This window comes from Chelonoidis abingdonii, chromosome 24 (assembly GCF_003597395.2).
Source record: "Chelonoidis abingdonii isolate Lonesome George chromosome 24, CheloAbing_2.0, whole genome shotgun sequence".
Classification (NCBI taxonomy): Eukaryota; Metazoa; Chordata; order Testudines; family Testudinidae; genus Chelonoidis; species Chelonoidis abingdonii.
The window spans coordinates 24,733,421-24,758,373 of NC_133792.1; the positions used below are offsets into that span (position 1 = coordinate 24,733,421).

General features: G+C 40.7%; 1 protein-coding gene across 7 annotated transcripts in view; it reads right to left on the reverse strand.

Moving 5' to 3' along the window:
• The window catches only part of MAPKAP1 (MAPK associated protein 1), a 174,561-nt gene that overhangs the window by 124,988 nt on the left and 24,620 nt on the right, over nucleotides 1-24,953 (reverse strand). For 6 of the 7 annotated variants that reach the window (XR_012654794.1, XM_075060430.1, XM_075060426.1 and 3 more), the window contains one exon: nucleotides 10,377-10,525. Coding sequence is in view for 5 of the 7 variants with exons in the window: in XM_075060430.1 (XP_074916531.1) it covers nucleotides 10,377-10,525 (149 nt within the window). In the remaining 2 variants the exon portion in view is untranslated. The remainder of the gene's footprint in view (nucleotides 1-10,376; nucleotides 10,526-24,953) is intronic. The other variant, XM_075060429.1, reaches the window with a different exon arrangement.

The following is a 24,953-nucleotide window of genomic DNA, read 5'->3' on the forward strand; positions in this document are numbered from 1 at the left end:
TCACACAACGTACATATTGATTTTCCCACTAATTTTGACATGGCTCAAATTTTTAGTGACCGTATTTTTTGGTCTTCTCTATTTTAAATTAGTAATAATCCTTAATATCTATTTTCTTCCCTAGTGCACACAAATATATGCTGATACTTCGGTTCTCTTTCAGAAGCACAATGAAGTAGGCTGCATTAAATCCTCTCTCCCTTCCTCTCACCAAAAACAAACAAGAGGTGAAAGGTTCAAGTAAAAGTTTTATTCTCTGTAGAAAGGGCTGTTGCCCTTTAAAAGTCACTGTCATCCCAGTGAGGTGTAATACTGTTTTGAGATATTTTAATCACAGGAAAGTCTATAGAAATATGCAAATACCAGAGAGAGATTTATGTTGACATAAGCATATGTCCTTTACTTCCTAATATAATAATATTCATGTAGTCTTTAGCACACCAAATAGTATCTTCTGCAAAAAATAGTTTATTCTTTCTACATAATCTTATATCACATTTCCAAAGGGGAAAAAAAAACAGAAAACCACAGAATTGCAAGATAGGATTTAAATTTTTATTCTGGCACTGTGTAAAGGTCCTTCCCATTAAAGAAGGTAGTGAAATTTTATCCACAGCTATTGCTATTCATAAATCTTATATCTATTTTAATTCAATCTGGTTCTAGCCTCTGAGACTCTGCACCACAATTTGATTACTACAGCCATACTTTTTAACTGCTGTCAGAAGAGACAGTGCCTTATATAAACATCTGCCAGAACACATGCCTGCTTTCTATCGCACCAGCTTTAAATCATACTATGGTGATGAATCTTTATCTGACACTAATACTTTTTAACTTCATAAGGACAATTAAAATGAATTGTAGCTAAATGCACACATAACAAATCAATATAATCCTTTGTTGCATACTAGAATATTTTGTACATCTTCAAACTTACTTTCAAGCATCATCTTATTTAGAGATTTTAAGTTTAACAGAGCGTATTGGTATTAATAAAATGCTGTTTACATGGTACTGCCAGGTATCAGCAGATATAGTGGAGTGAAAGTCCTTTGGATCTAGAGGAATGAAGGGTCTATTTGAAGTGACTTCAAGGACTGCAACTGGTTTTGTACAGAACCAGATCAGGGATTTTAAGGAAGGCTTGTAATACAAGAATGCAGTCAAGTAAGGACATAATCATTCAACAACAGTTAAGGATACAAAAGTGAGAGGGAAGTGGGTCAAGGGGCTCCCAGGTTGGAAGTTAAGCAAACCAGATCCACATTCACTTCACTCACATAAAGAAAGAATAGTTGGCTTTTAAGGAAGTGACGTTCTCGGAGGTGGGAGATAAAATTCATGACCTCAAACAGAAACTGGTGTGCAGGACTGCGCTCAACTCTCATGCCCACTCCTGCAGTCTATTGTCTGGAACAGAAAGGCTGCCGATGCTATTCTGTGCCCCTTGAGAAGAGTACTAGAGCCACTGAATCCATAACATCTGATGCTCCTTCGTACTCAAACCTGTCCTACAGAGTGCACAAGGGGGTTGGAGGCTCCCTGAGTGACTATTTCATTGCAAAATTTGCAAGAGCTCTACAACTGGATGTATTGCATCCTATGCATGAAGCTGCTCACTGCAGATATCCAGCAGGTATTACATTTCCAGCACTCCTTTATTTTCTTTAAAATGGCTCCTCTGTACTAAGTAACAAAACAAGTTCTGAAGTATTTTAATTAAGTATCAGTTGAGCTTAATATATTTTAATCAATATATAGAACACACTAATGCTTGTGCTTCCAACTTTCAGTACACTGTTTAATTGATCCCCCTGTGCAAGGCTTCTCTCTCCATAGCAAACTTTACTGTACCGATGGGGCTAGGGAAATATTTAGGCACACTGACTGGACATCAGAATCAATTTCAGCTTTGACATAATGAAGAAGAAATCAGGCATCTCTTAATATAAGACTGTTCCAATAAAACCCAACTAACAGCATGACTCACATTAATCAATCACATTGCTAATACAAGAAATGTATTTTAGAAAGTGATAACTTTAAAAATTGTTCAGTTTAAGAAACTGTATATTATGGAACGTGCACACACATACATTAGGAAAATGTATAACGGTGCATGCAAGACTGTTTCTCAGTTTTTGAAGAATTGTTTCATTAGCTACACATTCCATGGGTGCTGAAAGCTTCTTCATACACAGACTGTCTAGTACAACAGGGTTCTGAAGTTCTTCCTGACTGCAGGTAACCGACTGCAGGTAACCCTCATTGTGAAGTTCTTACAGAATTCCAGAGCAGTGATCATGCATCTCTATGATGGATTAAGAGCTAAAAAAGCAGCTTTTGAGCTGATCTGAGTAAGAGATGGCAACAAACACAGAAATTCAAAGAAACCTCTTACACACACCTGGCTCTTCTCAGCCGGCTGGCTCAGTTTGGCTATTGTCTTGTCCTATCTTCTACGGGCCCCATGCCCCCTCACCTTTTAAGAGAATGCTTTAATTGAGTTTAATGGAGTTTGGAGGCTCCATACAGTTTGCTTTGTCTTGATAGAGGCCTTCAGATAACCTGCACTTTGATTTTTAAAATGAGTCAGAAAAAGGATTAACACCACCCAGCATTTATAAGTGCTTTATCTCCAAAGTGCTTTACAAACATTACCTAATTAACCCTCAGTACTCCTGTGAGGGAGGTAAGAGGGCTTTAAACTAGCTGCATAATGGCAGGAATTGCACAGCTTTTCAAAGTGCTCTTACACGGAAATCCTCCCCAAGTAGGAAAACAATGCTCATGAATAGATGACTTCTTACGGCAGACTATATTTCTCTTCCTATTAAGTGAATCCAAGAGTCTAGGGGAAGAAGAGCCTGCTTGTCCTGTCAGAGTTAATGCAAAGCAACTCCAGTAGTTCTGTTCTAAACTGGGAGAGTTTGTTAGAGCCCCAAGTACACAAACCATATGGAAAGGGGGAATCTCAGAAAATCCAAGGGGAAAAAAGCAACAGAATATTGGAAACAAATTGCCAAAGCTTAGAAAATATACCACACATACATATGCAGTGCGTACACATTTGTACAATAGACATTATTATATATGCACACAACTGTTACCTATTAAATTCAACAATATGTATCCCAGTCATTACTAGGGATTAATGAATTTGTACTGTACAATGAGGTAGGATGTCATCAACAGGTTTGGAAGCCAAGCACACTGTTACTTAACAATGTATTAGAACCAAATTGATCATAGCAAGAAGAATCAGATGAAGAAGCGTCTTATTTGTACAATTCTGCACTGGAACGTGACCATACCTAGATGTGCTACAGCACTTGCCTTCGGTATGTGAATTACTAGAGGAGAGAAAAAGAAGGTGGAAGCACAAACAGCAACTTGATGGGAAAGTGTTTACATACAGAATAGTGGGGCAGCTTTGTAACAGGAAAACTTACAAAAACGTAGAAAATACAAGAGGAAAAAGCAGTTTCCAGCTGCAGAAGAGCAAAAAACATATTGGCAGTTCTAAGTGGTCTTGGGAGATATTATTGTAGAATATTCTGCAGTGAGCATCTTCTGAAGTTGAAGAATCTGGCCTGTTCAGAGAGCACCATACCACAAAATAGGAGATTCGGAAGAGTTTTTATATATATAATTAATAAAATATCTCTCTACTAGCCTTTATGCCAGATCTCATATTTTAACATATATCTGGTATAGACAAAATGCAAACATATTCTAAAATCAACTTAACTGAACACTATAGATATGAAAGGCAATATTGATTAAAACAACAACATAGCTTATATATTTAGGATTTGTTCGCTTTTACTGTTCTATGATAATGTTATCTGAACAACTGAAGTTGTAGAATAAATAAATGGTATAATACAAACTATGCAAGCTACCCCTGCTAAATCAAAACAAAATATTCAGAATACAAGTGTGAAACATTCTACTCAGCTTATGGGCAAAAAAAATGTAAATCTTCTCTTCACGTTGAGTTTTTAATCCTAGATTCATAATTTAGATATTTTCAGTATTAATAGCTGTATCGTCTCTTTCAAAAGTTCCTTATCTACTTTCTTTGAGTAAAGCTGTTTAATATTGGTAATTGTGGAAAACATTTGTTCATAATTATCCAAACATACACTGGAACAAGACTGAAACAGCAGCAGCATGCAAAAATGCATTTAAGGACTATCATCCCAAAATGCTGCTAAAAGCTATTAACCAGTATGTGTTAATTGCCACAGCATTCATATTAATTTTCACTTCAGGCCCGACACTGTGGAATATTTCCCTTGATACATTTTAAACAAAGTTTAATTTAAGGAACTGCTTCTATCAACACTTATGAAAATTAACAGCCAAGCAATTAGCACTCGTGAATTATCCCTTCCCCCTCTTTCTACTGCGTCTTTGTAAAAACAGTTACTAAAGGAGAAGTTGTTGGGTTTTTAATAAGTTACCACAATCCCATTCACAAAGAACCTGGCTGTCTAATAAAAGGCCCCAATCCCGAAAATGTGTTTCAGCACCTGTCCAGAAAGAACAGACTCTCTGCTTTTATTTTATTGCAGTGTGTGCTGCCATATTGGTCCCAGGATATTAGAGAGAGACAGTGGATGAGGTAATATCTTTTATTGGACCAGATTCTGTTGGTGAAAGGGACAACTTTCGATGTACACAGAAATCTTCTTCAGGTCACTTCCCTTCCACCAACAGGCACATAAAAATCAGTGAAGCTAAAATATTTCCTTCATTCTGATTTCTATCTTGTGATTAGTGTTAGAGAAGCTAAAGTGCAACTGGAGGACTGCAGTATTTTCTCTGGGCACAGAAAAGGCATTTCAGCCCTGTGTGTCTAGATTATTCTAGAGGTAAGCAGACTTTTAGCTAGATCACTAGATTCCCAATTCCCCAATGACTATCTTAAACATATTGAGCATCTGTTCCTGCTTTGATTTTCCCAAAGCACTTTTGTGTTTGATGACATTATTTTGAGGACAAAGGGCCTGATATTTGCACCACTTAGGCAACAGGCATCTCATATAAATAAATTTGTCAATGTTTTGCTGGCTACCAACTTCTCAAGAAGGTTAGCAATGATTTGGGAGAGAAGCTGAATGTGGACTTACTTCAGGGATAATACCCAGGAGTGTCAGGGAGAGACCTCTGCAGTGGTCATACATTCTATTTATAAGTCTATCACAAAGATCATCATTTTATTTATAGTCAGAAACCTTGCTATCCTTGTCACTTGAAAGCACCTGTTAACATTCTTCCTTTTAGTGTAGATAGTCACCTAACTAAATAGCTCTGAAACTAATACTGCACTAGGTAAGTACCTTTAGAGGCTAAGTCTCTTGGACAATCATTCTTTCCCTCAGTCTATAGTTTGAAAATAAATATTTCCTGTGTCTACACAGCTTTTTATTAGAAGATCTTAAGTACTTTATAAATATTAATAAAGACAGGCAAGCAGTATTAGCTCCATTTTATAGATGAAGAAACTGAGGCACAGGGAGATTAAATCCCCAGTCCCGCAATGGGAGTTTACCCATGTGGAGCCATTGCAAGACTGCAGTCTAAATCATGTGTCCAAGAGCATGCAAAACTTGTGGCAGGAATTGGGAACAGATCTTGATTTCCAGACTCCCAGTCCCAAGCCTTAATCATAAGGTCACTAATCCGCCCTTATGCTGCTGTCTATGCCACGAGTTGGAAAACTAGCCTTGTTTCCCCCCGTTAAGTGAAAGGATCAACAAACCACAAAAAACAATCTTTAAAAAACCTGTTGGCAGAGAATAAAACTAACACATCTTGAGTGTGTCATCTGTCCTTAGAGTGTGTAAATCAATTATTAGGCTTGCAGTAAAATCAATCTGGCCGCCAATTTCTGGTACCTTAATATAATTTGCTATATACAAATTACGACCAGATAGAGTACAAGGGGTCAAAGGTCTCTAGTATTACCAGATTCGCATCAGCCCAGTTTACCATTACATATTAAACAAAGACAGTGCATGTGAATGACTGACACACAGTTGCAGCTGTCTGATGGCTGTTGAGGCCACAGGTTTGTCAAGAGAAATTGATTTTAAGAGAAAACTGAAAGGTTTAGACAATGTCTGCTACACAATTTGGCTGGGTAAAGTAAACATATAGTTTGCCCTGCCTTTTATTTATTTATTTTAAAAGGGGAGTATTTTAGTGTATGTGAAACTACCAGTTATTCAATTTGGCTGTGTGACAAGGGTTCCCAGAACTTTTGTGTGAGCTGATCATAATGCTTCCATTGTGGGTGTATTTTAGAAGCTGTATTTTCTAATTTATTTTTGCTAATTCAATAAACGGATCAAAACAACAGGAAGACATTAGAGTGCTTTAAAATGTTATTTCATACAGAAGTGATTATGAAACAGACACTAAGTCTGACAACACACCTGGAAAATTGAGAGATTTAACAGAGTGGCATGTTTAAAATTATAGAATTTAATGTTTTCCTATTTTTAACTGATTTTCTTAAAATAATACATTCATTAAACAAAAACTCACTAAAGAGGATTTTATTTCATTTAAATTTATTTATTTATTAAGGCACATTCATGATTAGAATTAAAATATTCAAAGGTACGACTTTAGAGTTAACATGAGTTCACGTACACACACTCTCTTTCTCTGAGCTTGGATAGAGTGGCTGATTTGCTTTTCTTTTTGGTTGCCTGTGATCCACAAAAAGTATTTTATTCAACAAACAGAAAATCTACATTACAATAATTTTTAAAATTTTTGAATCAAAGCCTTAGTAATAATCTTAAAGAGGATTTTAGAGCCACTCTGGTCTCTTGAGTAAATACATAATTAAGTAGGGTTTTTTAAAACATGTTTAATTAGGCCCAAGTCCCTCCTTATCCACCCTTCTCTCCCCAATTATGTATCATTTTCCCAAGAGACATGAGTAGCTCAGTTAATTATGTAAATAAGATGTGCACTATTCCTAAGAAAAGAGCTATAAATATTTGTGAAAAAAATACTGCTCATCTCTTATCAGTTAAAAAAATATTTTAATACCAAAGAGTATTGGCCCCACCTACAAAATTTCATTACAAATAGTCATATTTGCCATAGAATAATAAAAAAAGCTACATGTTTATAATTGCAAATTACTATTTAAAAAGTACAGCAAAACTTAAGAAAAGCTAACTAGGTAAAGTAATTCACTACTGAACTATAACAGCTGTACTACGGCTCAACTGGGATGCAGGGTGGTTGTTATTGTGGTTTTTAAAATAGGTAATACATATGAAGCCTGGAAGAAAGGGTTTTATAATCAAAATGCTGACACAAACTTACACACAGTGGTACAAACAATGCTGCTATAACTAATGTAATCCAATTATGCATTCACAAAATGCTAATTTAATTATTTTGCAGCGTTATTTGAATAGGCATTTTAATTTCTAGGGTAAAAAAAGGCTTGACTGCAATATAATTCTCTATTAATCACCAAGGTGTCAGTGCCTATCATATTGATACATTTCAAAATGATTATAAAAATGACTAATATGTACAGTACAATTTCCTTCAAATGTTACCGATTTTCATTACACACCTGCCAAATGCATCAGTGTTACATAGATGAAAATAAGATTTTAATTCTAGCCAGCCGTAATACATACTAAAGCAGAAAAAAAAAGTAGTGGGGGTTAGGAAGTTGATGAGGAGTAATTTTTCCATTCCCCAACTTCAGGACATCCCCACCCCACATATTTAGCCCAAGTCTTGCTCAAGCTTTTACAGGTTACAAAATTTCAACCTTTGTGAATGAGGATAATCTCCTCTAGTCCAGAGATTTTTTTATTTTTTTTTTTAAATCTCCTCTGTACACAATAGCTATCGGAAGTGTATCATAAAAGTTCATAACCCTTTGCCAAATCAGAATCCAGTGACTCAGGAACACCAAAATATGAACTGCAGAAAAAGAAGGCCATCCTGCTACTGTTGGCAGCAAGGCACCAAGTAATTATGCCAGAAATAATTCTCTCAAACAAAGAGTTTGTACTAATTAATACAATACTAATAAATGCAACATAACACATGGGCAATTTTTGCTCTACAGATACTATGGTCTAAGAGCTACAGCTCCACAAAGAATTTTATAATATCACCTCTCTACATATGTTTAATCAAATTACATGTCTGATTTTCTCTGTTAAAAACACTTGACAGAAAGCAAAGATTTCCCACCAAAACAGTAGTGAGGCTCATAGTTGACACTCCCACTGAAGTCCCCACAAACTAATCCAGCAGAAAATAGAGCTACACTGCCATCTGTAATTTTTTCAGCACACTATGACACTGCCCTATGATCCTAATGTTTATATTTTTTCAGCTTTCCAGGGTTCTAATAGGCACAGAAGTGATAAAAGCTGAGGGTAGCCTTGCACACAAGAGGCAGTTCTTGATTTAGTTCTAGATAACATGTGGTAGTTAGTTCACAATGTAATTGTATTTGAATAACTAAGTTGACCTTCCAGGCATGCTGCAAAGCCTGACTATTTGAGCTGGCACGGTGGAGGGACTAAGGTGGTTGGGGGTAAGATTTCTGTCTTGTGGGGAATGGGATTTTTAAGATACATTGGTTTGCTGACTGTTGATTAGGTGAGGGTTACTGTGTAAAAGGAAGTACTGTTGTGTTGGGTGATTTATATTTTGCATTCCTTATGGTGCTGTTTTTAAATGAACGTCAAAGGGCACCGAGAGCCTTGGATGGATGCCCTTTGAGGGTGAAGTGCTTTCAGTCAAAATCTAAATAAATATTTATATTGTGGTCACTAATACTTAAGGTTGTCATTCTTGGGGAAAGAATCAGAAAAGACTAGCATTGTGACACAACTTCAATAGGGGTTTGGGATGTGAGAGTGTGCAAATACTCTGAAAAGCAAAGCAACTAGTCATAAAGACTCTAGACTGCAATAGATGGACCTCTGGTATGATCCATTATGGCATCTCCTATGTTTCTGTCTGGCAAATGGTCTGTACATTACCAGTGAATCAATGAACATTTTTGAAGGTACTACAGGGTTAGAAACTGCTGCTCCACAACACTGGAAAGATAGATGTTCTTGCCTGATGAATAGTGTGTTGTACTAGCTCCAGGGGATTGAAAGATATAAACCTTAAAATTGCATGATATTGATCAACTTTGCTTTCCCCTCACACCCAAATGCAGTTCCAACCAGGCTTCAACAGCAGCTCTCTCAGAAACGGCTACAGCTAGACCAGTGCTCTTCAGCCCCTCTGACTACTTGGGATTAGAGGCCACAGAGACAACATACAAATCCTGCCAAAGCTGAAGTTGATGGTTCTGGAAGATTTTTCAATCCCTGCCAGCCATTTTGGGCCCTATTCTAAACTCAGATCCCACTGACTAAACTGAAGTCAGAGAAGTACCACGAGAACATCTGTTCCAGTGAGATTTCTACCAGCACTCTCCCTTCAACCCCAGGTCCTCCTGCCCTATTTGCCACTGCAGACTCTGGGAAGTGGGAACATTCCAGGAGGGAAAGAAAGTACTGCCAACAGATGCTGATGCTACCCTATCCCAGCCAATACAGACCTTCATGAGGGTGGGAGAGAAGGGAAGGAGAGCACCACACAGACCCACTTTGAGCTGCTCTGCCAGCTTCCAGAGACCCTTGTGCAGCTGGCAGCAGGGACGAAGGGCACTAGCCTGGGACTGGGGAGACCAGGGTGCTATTTTCTGTTCTGCCACCGGACTTTGGTGGGACTTTCAGCAAGTCACTTTGTCTCTGTGCCTCAGTTTCCTATCTCTAAATTAGGAGTGATAGCACTTCACTACTTCACAAGGGTGCTGTGAGGATAAACACACCAAAAATTGTGAGCTGCTCAGATACTATGGGGGTAGGGCTAGATTTACTAGAGAGAAACTCTGTGCAATGCAACAGACTATTGAGATTCATGGACACACCAGCAGCCGAGTAGGGATAAGATGCCTAAGACACAGCTGTACTAAACATTTTAGTTAAAGCACCATATGCTGAAGGACGGACACAAGTCCATGATATAACCTTCCAGTACTAGGGCACAGCATAGATACCATTTATTATATATTTTCATTTGGCTCCTATTGCTATTGCCTCTGGGAACCATTACAATGGAAGAGAAAGACAAAGAGAAACAAGTTTTAGGATAGTCAGTTTAAAATAATGAACTGTAGGGCTATTGTGATGTTTAATTAAAGCCCAAACAAATATCTACACATTGCATTGCCACAAGAGCAGACAGAGCAACCCAACCTTTGATCAGAAGCCAGTTCTACCTAAGAGGAAAATGTTTGGGTCACTCACCTTGCCATCAAATTTTGAGTACTCATTGAAAGGGTTGTTCAGCTGCAGTGGGCACTGTTCAAGTCGCACAGACAGCAACGACTGCTTCCCAGAATGTGGAGACTTTACTCTGAAATTCTTTTTTTCAAACAACGAGCTTAGCTCTTCTGCTGCGATTCAAAAAAAAGATAAAAGCATTTGCATTACCATGTGCAAAAAGGATACGTTTACCTTGGAGAAGAAATGAACTGGAGGGGACATAATAAAAATTACATGAAACAAACAATGAACAGTCTAAAGAAGATAGACTGGGAGTTTCTATTTACCCTGTCTCATAACAAAAGAACAAGGGGACACAATGAAACTGAAAGGTGCCAAATTCAAAGCTGAAAGCTTCTTCGTACAATTAACCTGCAGATGTCATTGCTACAAGAGCTTATTGGGATTAAAAAGAGGTTAGACATTTCTTTTTCTCCTCCCATCCTTCATCCATCTTTTCTATATAGACTGTAAACTCTATGCAACAGGTTTGTACTGTGCCTAGTGCAACAGAGTGCCGATCTTGATTAGGATCTTTAAGCACTACTGTAATACAATTAAGCATAATATGGATATCAAGAATACTCAGAGTTATAATCATTACTACCATGACAAATCCCAAAAAGATGTGTCCTCCTTGCAGATTGAGCACCACTCAAAACTCTCTCTGGCCAGGTGCTTAAAGTCACAGCCACGGAGCGGCATTCTTTGGTCCACACGCTTCAGAATTCATTGGTCCTCTATTCTAATAATACATCCGTACCAGTGCTCAAGGAAGGTGGTTGCTGGGTTCAGTTTCAGAGATCCTCATTTCAGATCAGGGCTTTGGAGTGGAGCCTGGAGCTGGAGCAAAGAGCAGCTCCGGGGACAGTGGAGCTGCAGGTTTTTGCCTGGAGCTGGAGCGGAGCCAGAGCACAGCTCCAAAGCCCTGTTTCAGATCTTGTCCTGCTCTTGATACGGAGCAACTGACCAAGATGATGGGAATCAAAAATATCGATCCAATGTACTTCAGTCTTCCACAGCACCTATGTTTCACTTCCATACAATGAAGCTGATATAACTGAGGTTCTATAGATTCGCAGCTTTATAGCAAGCTTAATGTCATGACATTTCTGTGATGTTGCACTCCATATGTTTTACGAAAATATGCTTATGAATGTGAATATAATGCAACTGGAATATGCTTTTTGCAAAAGGTCTCGTGTAAGGTATCATAACAAAGGTTATAACCTACTGAATATATTCTTCCTATTTGTATGCATGTACACCTCTACCCCGATATAACATGACCCGATATAACCCGGGTTCGCATACAACTTGGTAAAGCAGTGCTCTGGCGGATCAGCGCATCAGCTCCCAGCTGTTGCACTCCACTTCTCGCCACCAGTAAGTGTGGGGAGGTTGGGGAAAGGATGCCCCCTGTACTCACCTGCGGCAGGAAGCGGAGCGCCGCAGCTGGGAGGTAGTGGAGTGGAGTGGGCTGGGCTGCTCCGCTTCCACCACTGTCAGTGAGTGCGAGACCTTTCCCCAACCCCTCCCCCAGCGACATGGCTGGTGGCAGGGCAAGGAAAGCGGAGCAGGTTGGGACCGCAATGAGTATGGACAGCATCCTTTCCCCAGCCTCCTCGCACTCACTTGGCAGCAGGAAGTGGAGCGCCACAGCTGGGAGCTGGCAGAGTGGAGCGGGCTTGGGCCAGGCTGCTCTGCTTCCCGCCGCTGCCGGTGAGTGTGGATAGGGGTCGGGGCAGTCAGGGGACAGGGGAGCAGGAGGGTTGGGTAGGCGGTGAGGTCCTGGGGGTGATTAGGGACGGAAATCTCTGGAGGGGGCGGTCAGGGGACAAGGAGCAGGGGGGCCATAGCAAGTTCAATATAACGCGGTATCACTTATAGCGTGGTAAGATTTTTTGGCTCCGGAGGACCGCGTTATATCGGGGTAGAGGTGTATCATTCTTGTATCTGAAGCTAGAAATATGAAGTATAATTCTGAGGTCCTATTGTAATTATGCAAAGTGTGGGCCATTAATGGTGGCTTAGAATCTCGATGGCTCCCATTGACTAGGACTACTGGTTGTGAATGGGTTTGTTTACCTTCCTGTGCATGTGGGCCAGCCCATGGGAAAAGAAGAATGAGGTCTCACAGGGATATGTGACTATGTCACCTGATGCTGAAGTCCATCTTCAATCTGGTACTTCTCCATTCAGAAGGAGGGGTGGGGACCCAGAGACACAGAAGATTCCCACCTTGTGCCAAAGCTATAAGAGGGGGTGGAACAGGACAAAGGGGGCTGCCTGTCATGAGAAAGCCCCTGCTTAACACCTAAGATGGCTGCTGGAACTAACAAGGCCTGTACCAGGGGAAAGGATTGGGCCCAGACTAGGAAGGTGTCTAGTCTGTGAAAGCAGCTTATTAGAACACCTCTAGGGGTGAGATATTATCTGTAATCAGTTTCTTAATGTATTAGGCTTAGACTTGTGTGTTTTTGCTTTATTTTGTTTCATGCCTTGCTTTGTTTTGTCTGTTATTACTTGAAACCATTTAAATCCTACTTTTTATACTTAATAAAATCACTTTTGTTTATTAATGAACCCAGAGTAAGTGATTAACATCTGGGGGAGCAAACAACTGAGCATATCAATGTTATCGAGGGTGGACAATTTATGAGTTTACGCTGTATAAGCTTTATACAGAGTAAAACAGATTTATTTGGGGTTTGGATCCCATTGGGAGCTGGGTATCTGGGTACTGGAGTCAGGTAACCTGCAGAGATGTTTTCACTTAAAGTCTGCAGCTTTGGAGATGTGGCTCAGACCCTGGGTCTGTGTTGCAGCAGGCTAGCATGTCTGACTCAATAAGGCAGGGCTCTGGAAGTCCCAAAATGGCAGGAAAAACAGGCTCAAAGGTAATCTCGGCACATCAGGTGACAGTCTCAAGAGCGTCTGTGACCGACCCCGTCACATTTCAACAGAGGTGCTGAAGGGCCTGAAACATGACAGTATATACAAGTGTGCCCACAAGTATTGAGCATCCTCTACGCTGTCTAGGATGCTGCCCAAATATTTGAAAGTTGCCCCATTTGTCGTCCAGATAGGTTAATACAGAGTTGGCTGCAATCTGGAGCTGGAGGCTGCTTGATGATAATGACTAGAGACTTAGATTTAGTCAAAGTTATAATAGTAAATATTAAAAAACAAACGAGTTTTTGAAGGGATATTAATTTTTTGCTTCTGAGCTTAATCCCACATCTAACTATTAGGGGTTAAAAGGAAACACTCTTGGGGCAAGTTATCCCATCAAGATTAACTACAGGGTTCCTTGCACCTCCTCTGAAGCATCTAGGACTGGCACTATTGGTGACAAGATACCAGACTAGAAGGACCATGAATCTAATCCAGTGTGGCAATTCCTATGTTCCCATGTACTTCCCCTCTTCAAGTAAGCTGCCTTGCGTGGGTCTCATCTGGAAAAATAAGGTCTGATAACACCATGCTTGAGCAACAAGCATCCTGGGTCACAAGGAAGTTCAGTATTGTGATAATAAGGGTAATAACGATGTTAATGTGCAAGTTAGTGGGTCATACAAAGCCTGTTACAATGCTGTTAGGTATAGTAGCAGGATTGTCAGCAAAAGTTTAAACCCAAATTTATGGAAATTGATTTTTTTTTTTTTTAAATAAAGGAAAGGTCCTAATGTTACAAGGACCCTACAGAATCAGGATGGATGAATGTAGCTCAGAGCCCGTAGCATTTAGCCTACTAGAATCAATGGGTCTCATTCTCTAGTACAAGTGACTGAAACTGGACAAGTTTGCTCCACATCTGCTCTTGGAGCAATCCACCCCAAACTCAATCAATCACTATCCAAGAATCAGCATCAATCCACCTAAACTGTTTACAATCTGCTCTTTATTCATACATTTGGATTCTCTCAGCTCCCAAAGATTTACATGCTGTCCGTACAGAGAACGAAGAGTTACCGAGGCAGACTAAACAGGACTCAGAAGTCAATGCTTCCGAGAGGCAGTTCATTTTTTGAATTGTGAAGTTAAAACCTGTCAAACTGTAACTAGTCACAAACTCAGTTTCATTTTTATCCATCAGATTACCTGAAAGTTCAAACAGTTGACAAGGGTGGTAGATATTAAAAGATACCCAATAGGTTAGAGCAAGATATAAATTAATCCAGAAGAGTGTGATTAAATTTTGTCTTTAATTACGGGAACTTAAACCCCATAATGTATTCTGTTTATACAACAGGCTTGTTTTAGTTTTTAAAAATTCTTATTTGCCACTATGTTGGAGTAGTGCTGTGAACTGTAATTTTTTGTGCCTTTGGAAAACACTTTGTCCCCTGGAGTTCTGTATAACGATTTCATTGGTTCAACTGAGAAAGCAGGTGTTTTACTAGCTTGTGCTGTTTCTTAGGAAATGTTTGAGATGTGCTTGTTTACTGTTTCTTTTGTTGGCATGTGCAGCAAGAGGATCTTTGGAGTTCTTCTGTGTTCATTACTGTGGCATCTATTTTGCCTAGTTTTCGTTTTAGTCAAAACTATGTGTGACTCAGGAGTTTGGAACGGCAGCACATTTCACAGTGTTGTGAAAAGGGACAGGGAAAACCTATTGAAAAGGATAGGAAACACCATTTTAACTGCCTTCAGTTTTAGATGGAAAACCACAGCTGTTTTTTTTTTGTTTGTTTTTATAAATGATAGGTTTAGCTGCACTATTTTCACATCCTAAAGCTTTTTAACTAGCCTGCATGTTATTTTTCTTTGTTTTTATGGCATTTTTAGCTGTGTGTTATTTTGTATAAGCCCAAAGTGTTCAGATGACTGTCTCAATATATTGTAAATTTTACTATGTTTTCCCCTCTTTCTGAATAGCTTGTTACATTTTTCAGTGTCATCAAAGCTTATTGATGAATTAATCTGAACAACAAATAAAGAAGCCTCTTAGGTTGTTTTGTAGAGCGTTCTAACTCCACTTCCAGCTTCACTTTAAGAGGCAAAATCCATAAGGGTCTCATTACAAAGCCTATTGGACGGACAGCCAATTTTTTAAAAAAGAGAAACATACATATACACAAAGTATTTCATCATACATACACTCCTCTGAAATACAGTATTTCAGTTATGAAAAGTAATATCCCTCCCTCAGTAGTTCCCATATTTGAAAACAAACCACTAAATTCCTGGATGCAATTTATTTGATCACAAAATATGCAGCAAAAAATTTGTCTGCAACAAAGAAACTTCCCAACACATACTAGCATAGTTTGCATGATAACTAGGGATTTGAAAGTTTATGAAGAAAGGAAAGTTTATTAATGACTTTTTTCAACTCAGTATTCTTATAACAAATTAAACTAATGCTTACCCACCTTTGTAAATACGTTGAGATGTGTGGATGAAAAGCACTAAGTCCGACAGAGTGATCTGAAGATTCACTTTATTTTATATAAGGACAGCAAGTATAATTATTTTACAAAATAATAATGCTTTGTCACTTCTCTCGTGTCCTACCTGAAGATCACAAAGTGCTTTACTGATATTAATGTAGCCTTCATACATGGATGAGGCAGGTCAGTATCATTGTCCCACTTTATGGTAAGGGGATAGAGGTACAGAAAGCCAAAGTGAATCAATGGCACAGATGGAACCAGCAACAGCTCCAGGCACCAGCGCTTCAAGCGCATGCCTGGGGCAGCAAGCCACAGGGAACGCCCTGCCGGTCCCTGCGAGGCCAGCAGTCAGGCAGCCTTTGGCAGCGCGCCTGTGGGAGATCCACTGGTCTTGCGGATTTGGTGGCTTGCCTGCGGGAGGTCCGCTGGTCCTGCGGATTCAGCGGCAATTCGGCGGGGGGGAATGCCGAAGCCGCAGGACCGGGCACCTCCCACAGGCAAGCCACCAAAGGCTGCCTGACTGCTGTGCTTGGGGCGACAAACAAGCTAGAGCCGCCCCTGGCTGGAACAAATTTCAGAATGCTAGTAACTCAACAGAACCTCAATCTCCACGTTCTCCCCACCAACAGTCCCTCCCTTCAACACCATAAGTCAACTTCCCTTTAAACAGTTTTGTACTTTTCCCCACACTACCTCTTATGCATGGAAAAAATCTCCCTGATACAATATGTACAACTCCGACCTGATCCTCCTTAAAACTCACCTCTGTTGTGATGCCCGCAAACCATGCCTGCTGATCTTGGCCAAGCAGGTGATCAGCTGCGACTGCCCCACTTCCCCTTCCCTCATTTTCTTACATGTAATTCCCCATTCCTGCCATTCCCCCTCACCCTATCACTATCTGTAATTTAAAAAAATAAAACAAATGATAACTACACACATTGTGCCAATTCTTCATCACAGTCACTGGCTTGTATGTTACATCCTCTGGGGCAGCAACTGTCCCATCCATGTCAGTACAGTGCCCTGCACAATGACAACATACTCTAGATCGGGGTTTTTGGATGCTACTAGAGTATAAATGTTTATCATTACTACTCGTTCCTGAACTCCATTACCCTCCTCTAACCATTACCTCCCCAACACTTCTTTCTGTGTGCTTACAAAATCTAGGTAACCAAATAAACTTAAGAACTTATCTAAAAACACAACTGAATGGAAAGCAGGAAATCTGTGACCAGTGTGAAAGTAGCCATTTCAAGGCAACACATGAGTAACCCACCAACATGATGATTCAGCAAAGTGAAGGTGCTGCTATTTGGACAAGCCAATTAGCACTTTTTACTTCAGAGTATCAACAGTGCTTCAGATTACTCAGATGACATTCCAAGGCAACTGATTTGTCTGTCTCTCTGTTTCCTGCCTTTGCTCATTGTTCTGAGAGTCTCTCTAAAAATGAAATAAGGTCCCTTTACATTTGAAATAAATGTCAATAGTAACTGAAAAGAAAGACAGAAATAAACTGTTTCTTCCATACTGCACCCGTCTTCAGAGTTCTCCAAAGAATCCCCAAGTGAAGGAGTACAGTTCTCCACCTTTAACAGAAGGGTGGACAGATCTGAGAATTCCGTTTAGTAATACAGTGATTTTCAGTTGAGCAATCCTAAACTCAAGCTCTAGAACTGTGCTGACTTATGCCGACAGGTAGAGCTAGGGTGACAAGATGTTCCGACTTTATAGGGACAGTCCTGATTTTTGGGTCTTTTTCTCATATAGGCTCCTATTATCCCCCATCCTCATCCCGATTTTTCACATTTGCTGTCTGGTCACCCTAGGCAAAGCTCATTATTGCCAACCACGGTAGTGTCTGTCTGATATCAAGACAACTAGGGACCAGAGCAGAGGAGGTCCTACTGGGAATTCCAAGAAACATCTAAGACTGATGATAAAGCTTAGACTGTGGTTTATATTGATTGATGGGTTTTGTTTTCTTGTTTGTTACAGTTATTTAAATTTCCTATAAGGTTAAACACCATGAAAGAAGGAAGGAAGTTAGACTATTTATCTACCACACTCTGGAGTGGAGAGGGAATTCCAGCTGCTCACAGGCAACTCTGCCTAAGCCAATGTCAGACCCTTAAGTGATCGTTTAAGACAGGTTTCAGAGTATACTATACTTACAGAGTCTCTTTTTTCCACATGCACCAGCAATAGATCGTCAGCCAGGCTTATCAGTACATTAAAAAATGTAACCCCACTCCAGAACAGAATTGTTAGGGATGTCTACATATGGGACTTGCTCTATCTTGATAGACAAACCTCAGGGATTCAAAACAATTAGAAATGATGCATTTTTTAAAAAAGCAACCTCTGTTTTGTTTTGGAAAAAGCCAGTTACAGCTACAAACTTTTTGGGGAAGAAGCAAAGAACTGAGAAGGAGAAAGACAGAAAGAAAATTAACTTTATCATTTGAAAACCATGCGATACAGTAGAAATCAAAAGTCTAGGAAGCAACATGTGGGTAAAGCCAGGTGAATGCAGCATAACTACATACAGCACAGACCTAAATAACATCTACTTTTTAAAACAGATTCTAACCTCCAAACACATCAAAGAGCTACTGACAAAGGGAGAATGGTTGAGGAAGAGTTGCACACCATCATTCCGCTACCAGAATCTAAATCTTTACCTTGAAATATGCTTTGGGGTTGGGACACGTATCACAAGAAGTTGACAAAAAGTGGTGTTCTATTTAAAGTAAAGAGTCAAAGTATCTCTGAAAGAAGGTAAGTAGCTAGTGGAAAACTATTCAATCACTCTCAAGATCCAATCTGATCCTGTCATACACCAATGACATGAAATAAGCAAAATACTGGAAGGTGAAGTCTGCCAAAGACAAAATTTGGGGGATGGAGAACTAAATATAAGAGAGGGGCAATAAGAGGAAATTACCCATGCCTTACCTGAACATTTCCTTTCTTGGAGTAATGAGGTCTACAGATCCATGCAGCCTTAGAGGCAGATCAGACCAGTTAAGCAGTGGCAGGGGAGGTGTGGCTCCACCTCTGAGAAACTGCCAGTGGAGACATTTCCATAGTCTAGGAAATTTCTAATCACTCTGTATCAGAAAGGAACATTAAACACTAAGACTAAATAGAACAATCCTCGGGCAGAGCAAGGAATTCAATGAACAACCAATGTTGACTGCCAATTAATAATCCCATAGTTGTCTCAAATTATCAGCCCATTCGGCGTGGGTAGGACCTGTGGACCTCATTACTCTCAGGAAGGAAATTTTCAGGTAAGGCACAGATAAATTTTCCTATTATGATATGTAATGAGGTCCACAGATCCATGACACTGGGATTTTCCTAGCAGTGTCCACTCACGGGGAACTTTATACAGTTATGAAGAGCTGTGAATGAGAGTACCCCTCTCCTAACAGTTACTGGGATATAAAAATGTTATTAAAGCTAAGGTTAAGAAAAGAGTGTCCATACATCTGGGTATAGTGCTTAGATTATCCACTGTGATATAGCACGGCCAGAGGGCAGCAGGAGAGTGATAGATGGGAGACATGTAAGCCCCAGGATGATGAGAGCCTTATTCCCTGTAGAGGGAAGAGAGGCTGCTACAGATTAATTAGAGCACCTTAAACCAATTAAGCCAATTAGAGCACCTGAAGCCAGTCACCTGATAAACCCCCCTGCTTCAATCAGACAGTTGGAGGAGTTGAAGAAGAGCGCAGTTTGGAGGAAAGCAGTTTGAAGGAATTGAAGCAGAGTGGTTTAGTGCTGGAGCGAAGAACAGTTTGGAGGAGAGCAGTTTGGAGAAGTGCTGTGGCCAGAAGACCAAGACCCTAGGTAAAGGAAAACCCGGCTTGTGCAGAGCAGAGGGACTCTACAGACACAAGGGGTGGGGAGAAACTTGGCCCAAGCGGAGAGAGGGCAGGAAGCCCCACAAGCTGAAGGGCCGGAGAGGGAAGTAGTCCAGGGGAAGGAATCGCTAGTTCAAGTGGTTCGCTGCTATCCCTAGGGCCCCTGGACTGGGACCCGGAGTAGACGGCGGATCCGGGTCCCTCCCTCTCCACTCCCCTTTTCTGAGACACTAGTGGGACAGTTGATACCCCAGTTCAGGGATGAGAAACAGTGCCCTGAACCCCTACAAGAAGAGAAAGCACAGGACCCATCATAACAGTGCCGGCAATTTGCCACACCACAAATACAAAGTTTGTTTTAAAAGTCATAAGATACATATAGTGCATAATCAGTAATAACCCAAATTTAAGTGAATAAATTTAAGAATACAGTTTAGATATTAGCATCCAAGTATTCGGGTACAATAGTCATGAAAAGTTATACAGAGAGTTGGTTGCGGAAAGCAAATTTAGCAATGAGTGAAGACTGTCCCTCAGTAACTGAGAATTTAGGGTAGGCTGTCCATTTAGAAAATACAATCCATACGAAAAGTATTTCAGTTACTTTCCCTACTATGCTTCTCATCGGCACTCCAGCTCATCCCTCCTGGTATTGCCAATATCCTGTGATGTGTTCTATGTAGATGCCCCTTGGCCAACTCCTCCTACAGCAAGGAGCATCCATCTACCAAAGGCTACCTCAAATCAGAATAGATGGCCATCTTGAGGAACACGGGAGAAAACATGAGCAAATATGAGCAGATGCCCCAGTGGCTGTGTGGTAAAGCCTCCTGTCCCAAACCTGGACTTTAGCGTCCAAAATCTAGGTGCTTACCTGAAACTCCCCCAAGCTCACTACCAGCTTGGATATTCTTGCTGCCACCAACTAGGACTACTGGGGTTCCTAGTACCCCCCTGAGTCACCCCAACTTTTCCCTGGGGGACCCCCAAGACCCAGAGCCCTGGGTCTCCTTCTCTCCTCTCCCAGCTTCCCCCCCTTCCCTGGGTTAGCTGGTGCGAGACTAGACTTCACTCCTTGAATGAAAAAACCAAGAGAGCTATTTACTTCCCCCGAGGCTAGGCATTCACAGCTAATCACAGATAACACACAAGGAGATTCCCCCTCCCTGGTCTCGTAGCAGTAACTAGAGAAAAACCTCAACCACAAGAAAACAGAGATGATTCTTTCTCTCTTTCCCCGCCCTGTTCCCGCCCTGCGGACGATAGGAAAAACCCAGAGCCTGGCTTTTCCTTTCCCTTCTCTGTCTTCCCCTGAGGGAGACAGCTACCTGGTACACCCGAAGTTTCTCATCCTTTGCCTCACTAAGGAAAAGAAACTCCACCAGTTTCAAAAAGAACTTTATATAAAAAGAGAAAGAAAATACAACCACACTAACCTCCTCGCATTCACAGCAAACTCAACCTACCGGCCCTCCTTCGCTATATAGAAAATATTGAATAAACATCGAATTTAAACCAGGATCACGCCCGATAACCCACCAGTCCCCAGCCAATCACATCACATGTCACACACACCCAAGCATAACAGCCTATGCTACATTTGTTTTCTTTTGTACTTACAACGACCTTTAGGCAGAAACTTCCGGACATACAGGGCAGTTTAGAAACAAGCTTCGTTCTACTCCCACAGCCGAGAAACAACAAAGACCCCAGCTATACACATTCGCCCCTTCTTTACATACCCAATCCAGTTCTCTCGCCATCTCGGCTTCTCTTCGCGTCAGCCCGTCCTTCGGTCTCTCTTCCATCCAGGCCCAACCAGCACAACACTCTCCAACTTACTACTACTCTACTTACTGCACACGCGCTGCCCCTTTAACCAGATTTCCTTGTTTGAGGCGTATGATCTTTCTGCCGCATGAACTGCCACATCTCGCTAGGGAGGCCAGTTCTGATTTTGGAGGATGGAGTTTATGCTTTTAGGCTTGGTATGCTTCTGAAGAATACAAAGTTTTAGCCATATGGACACTGAAGATTTTGAAGTCTACTTTCCCTCTGACAACAAAGATGATGAATAAACAAATATTTGTCTTTCTGAACTGAGCTGTGTGGTGAGTATATATACTTCTGAGAGCTCTGTGCACATCCAAAATATGCCACGTTTCTCTCTGGGATGCAAGGAGCTGGCAGAGGATGGAAGGACAATTTTCTGGTGCTCAACAGAGCGTGAAGGCAGCGTTGATTCTTAGTACTGCTTATTGTTTATGGAAGGTTCGTCATAAATATAAAGGGAAGGGTAACAACCTTCCTGTACACCAGTACTATAAAATCCCTCTGGTAGAGGCACCAAATGCCTTTACCTGTAAAAGGTTTAAGAAGCCAAAACAGTAACCTAGGCTGGCACCTGATCAGGAATGACCACCAGGGACAAGAATACTTTTCAAATTGGGGCGGGGGGGGGGGGATTGGCCGGTGCAAGATCAAAGAAGCGAACAATCCAACTCCTATAGAGTTGGTAAATATTTAGCAAGGAAATGTGTCAGATTTACTTTTATTTTGGCTTGTGAATTCTCTCTGTTCTGAGAGGGAGGGTACTCCTGGTTTTCTTTTTGTACCCCTCTGTGCTTTGAATCTGATTGCCTGTGAGATTATCTTCCATTCTAATCTTACAGAGGCACTCCTTTCACCTTTTTTCTTTAATTAAAATTCTTCTTTTAAGAACCAGATTGATTTTTCATTCTTTTAAGATCCAAGGGTTTGGATCTGTGTTCACCTATACCAATTGGTGAGGATATAGTCTCAAGCCTCCCCAGTAAAGGGGGTGTAGGGGCTTGGGGGATTATTCTCAAGCTTGCCTAAGAAAAGCAGTGTAGGGGTTTGGGGGGATATTTGGGGAAAGTAGGGCTCCAGGTGGCCCTCCCTAAATGTTTGTTTAAATCACTTGGTGGTAGCAGTGTTACCTAATCCAAGGTACAAGGAAGGATGTATGCCTTGGGGAGTTTAACCTAAGATGGTAGAAATAAACTCAGGGGGTCTTTCATGCAGGTCCCCACATCTGTACCCCAGAGTTCAGAGCGGGGAGGGAACCCTGACAAAGGTACAGTACTCAGGTTACAGGGGAAAAAACTCCCAACTCACACTCTGAGTGCTGAATTGACTGCTATCACCAAGACCACTGTAATGGTTAGAAAATGAGACACCTTCAGGAGTGGTTCAAATGGAAGGTTTGTAATGGCCCTGGGAACCAGGTTAAGCTCCCAAGAAAGAACATTGTGTGCTTCAGGAGGATGTAGAAGAAATGCTGTTCTCAAAAAATGTTGGACATTTGGGTAGGAAGAAATTCACTACTTCCTTATTTCACTAAGGATGCTAGACAAAGCATCAATTTGAACTCTGACTGCCTGAAATGCCAGGCTCAGTCCGAGTCAATCTTGAAAATATTTAAGAATCCATGGTAGTGAGGTAGATGTAGTAGTGAGGCCTTTCTCCTAGAACCAAAAGGTAAAACTCAAGCAGGCCCGTAAATAGACAGACTGAGTTAGTAGATTTCTTTCTGGAAGCTAAAAGTGCGGACATTTCCTCTTCGGAATAACCCAGGAGCTGGAGACGACAATCTGATGCTTTCCCAGTCTTTGAAGTGTGGCTAGAATCCCTTACCGAACCACTTCACCTTCCCAGGATGCATGAGAAGGGATATATAGCTATAGCATGTCTAGGGCATCTGCAGACTTCATATTCGTAGTTTACTATGCTCAGTACACTCTTGCCTGAAAGAGAGTATCCTCTGTGGGAAGGTTTTGTTTTTTTTTTAAATACATATTTGACTACTGAGTCTCTAACTCCAGCCTTCTTCTCCTAATGAGGAAGAATTCCCTGTGTGGATGTTCAGGCCCAGAGGAATCAGCATGTCTATGGCCTGGACTTTTCTGTATTTATCTCTCATGCTGTGCTCTGAAAGTGAGCAGGGGAACCCAGCAGTGAGGAGTATCTTCCATGTTGCACACTGCAGCTTTATGCCACTTGAGGGAAACAGATTTCATTTTGTGCCTTTTAGAATGTCTTCTGAAGGAGACTGTGGAGAGAAAGGGAAACCCCTGTGCTGATAAAGCCAAAGCTTAGAGATTTTTTGTTTTTTTTGTTTTGTTTTTTGTTCTGCAGTAGGGAAGAATGGGACTCGCTGACTGCATCTGAAGACTCAAAAAAATCTGGAGAACTTTCTTAGGGGAGGAGCCACACCTCTCCTGCTAATAATTGATAGGTTTGGTCCACCTCCAAGGTTGCATGGAGCAGAGACCCCCCACCCCAATGTCTTAGATCTGTGGTCCAGGAATGAGACAACAGAACTAGCTAGAACAAAGCAGGAGCATGGGAATCCATTGTCCATTTCAATGAACAGAAATATCAAGCAATATAGTTAGGGACAAGAAACAAGAAGAGAGGATCAGTGGTCAAAAGCTACAAAACACTGAGCAGAAGGGGTTGGAGGTTATGGAAGATTAAACTTTAAAACCTTCAATATAATGCTTAACAGGGTAAAAAGGGGGAAAAAAACATTTTAGGATGCATTAACAGAGGTATCAAACATACGCTGTAACTCTGTATAGGGGATTAGTGCAACCCTGTCTGGAATCCTGTGAGCAGCTCTGTTCGCTCTCTAATGAAAAAATTATTATAGAACAGGAGAAGGCCCTACAAAGGGCAGCCAGAAAAATACAGGGACCTAGCCACAGAGATTACATAGAGATCATATTAAGATATATACAAATTTTGAAAGAAGCAGCCACGATAGACCATACAAGAGACTTTGAGAGTTTGTGTCAAATGCAACAGAAACAAATATCAGTTTATGCTAGAAAATAATTGGCAAGAAATTTTTTAAATTCCATATGTTACCATTTAAGCACCACAGTACAGCAATAAGAAACAGTATATTATAAATTACAAGAGGAAGTAATAGGTATTTACAGGGAAAATATTAGTTATAACTACTGGTTCCAAGAAAAGATAAAAACCTGAAATGGCATTTCTAGCTTCATTTCATTCTAAAGTTTCCTGTGTTCATAAGTTTAAGCAGAGCTACATGAAAAGCAAGAGCCACCATTCAATAACATTAATGGTTTGAAGAAGTGAAGGCAGAGTGAGTTTAGAAGCCCCAAAAGCTTAAAAACCCATGAAGACAAAAGTAATATTTTCATAATACTTCTCTTACGCTTTTTTCCCCCTTAAGCTTTCCTCCTTACCTAGAAAACTGACTGAGACAACTTTTTAAAATTTGTAAATAT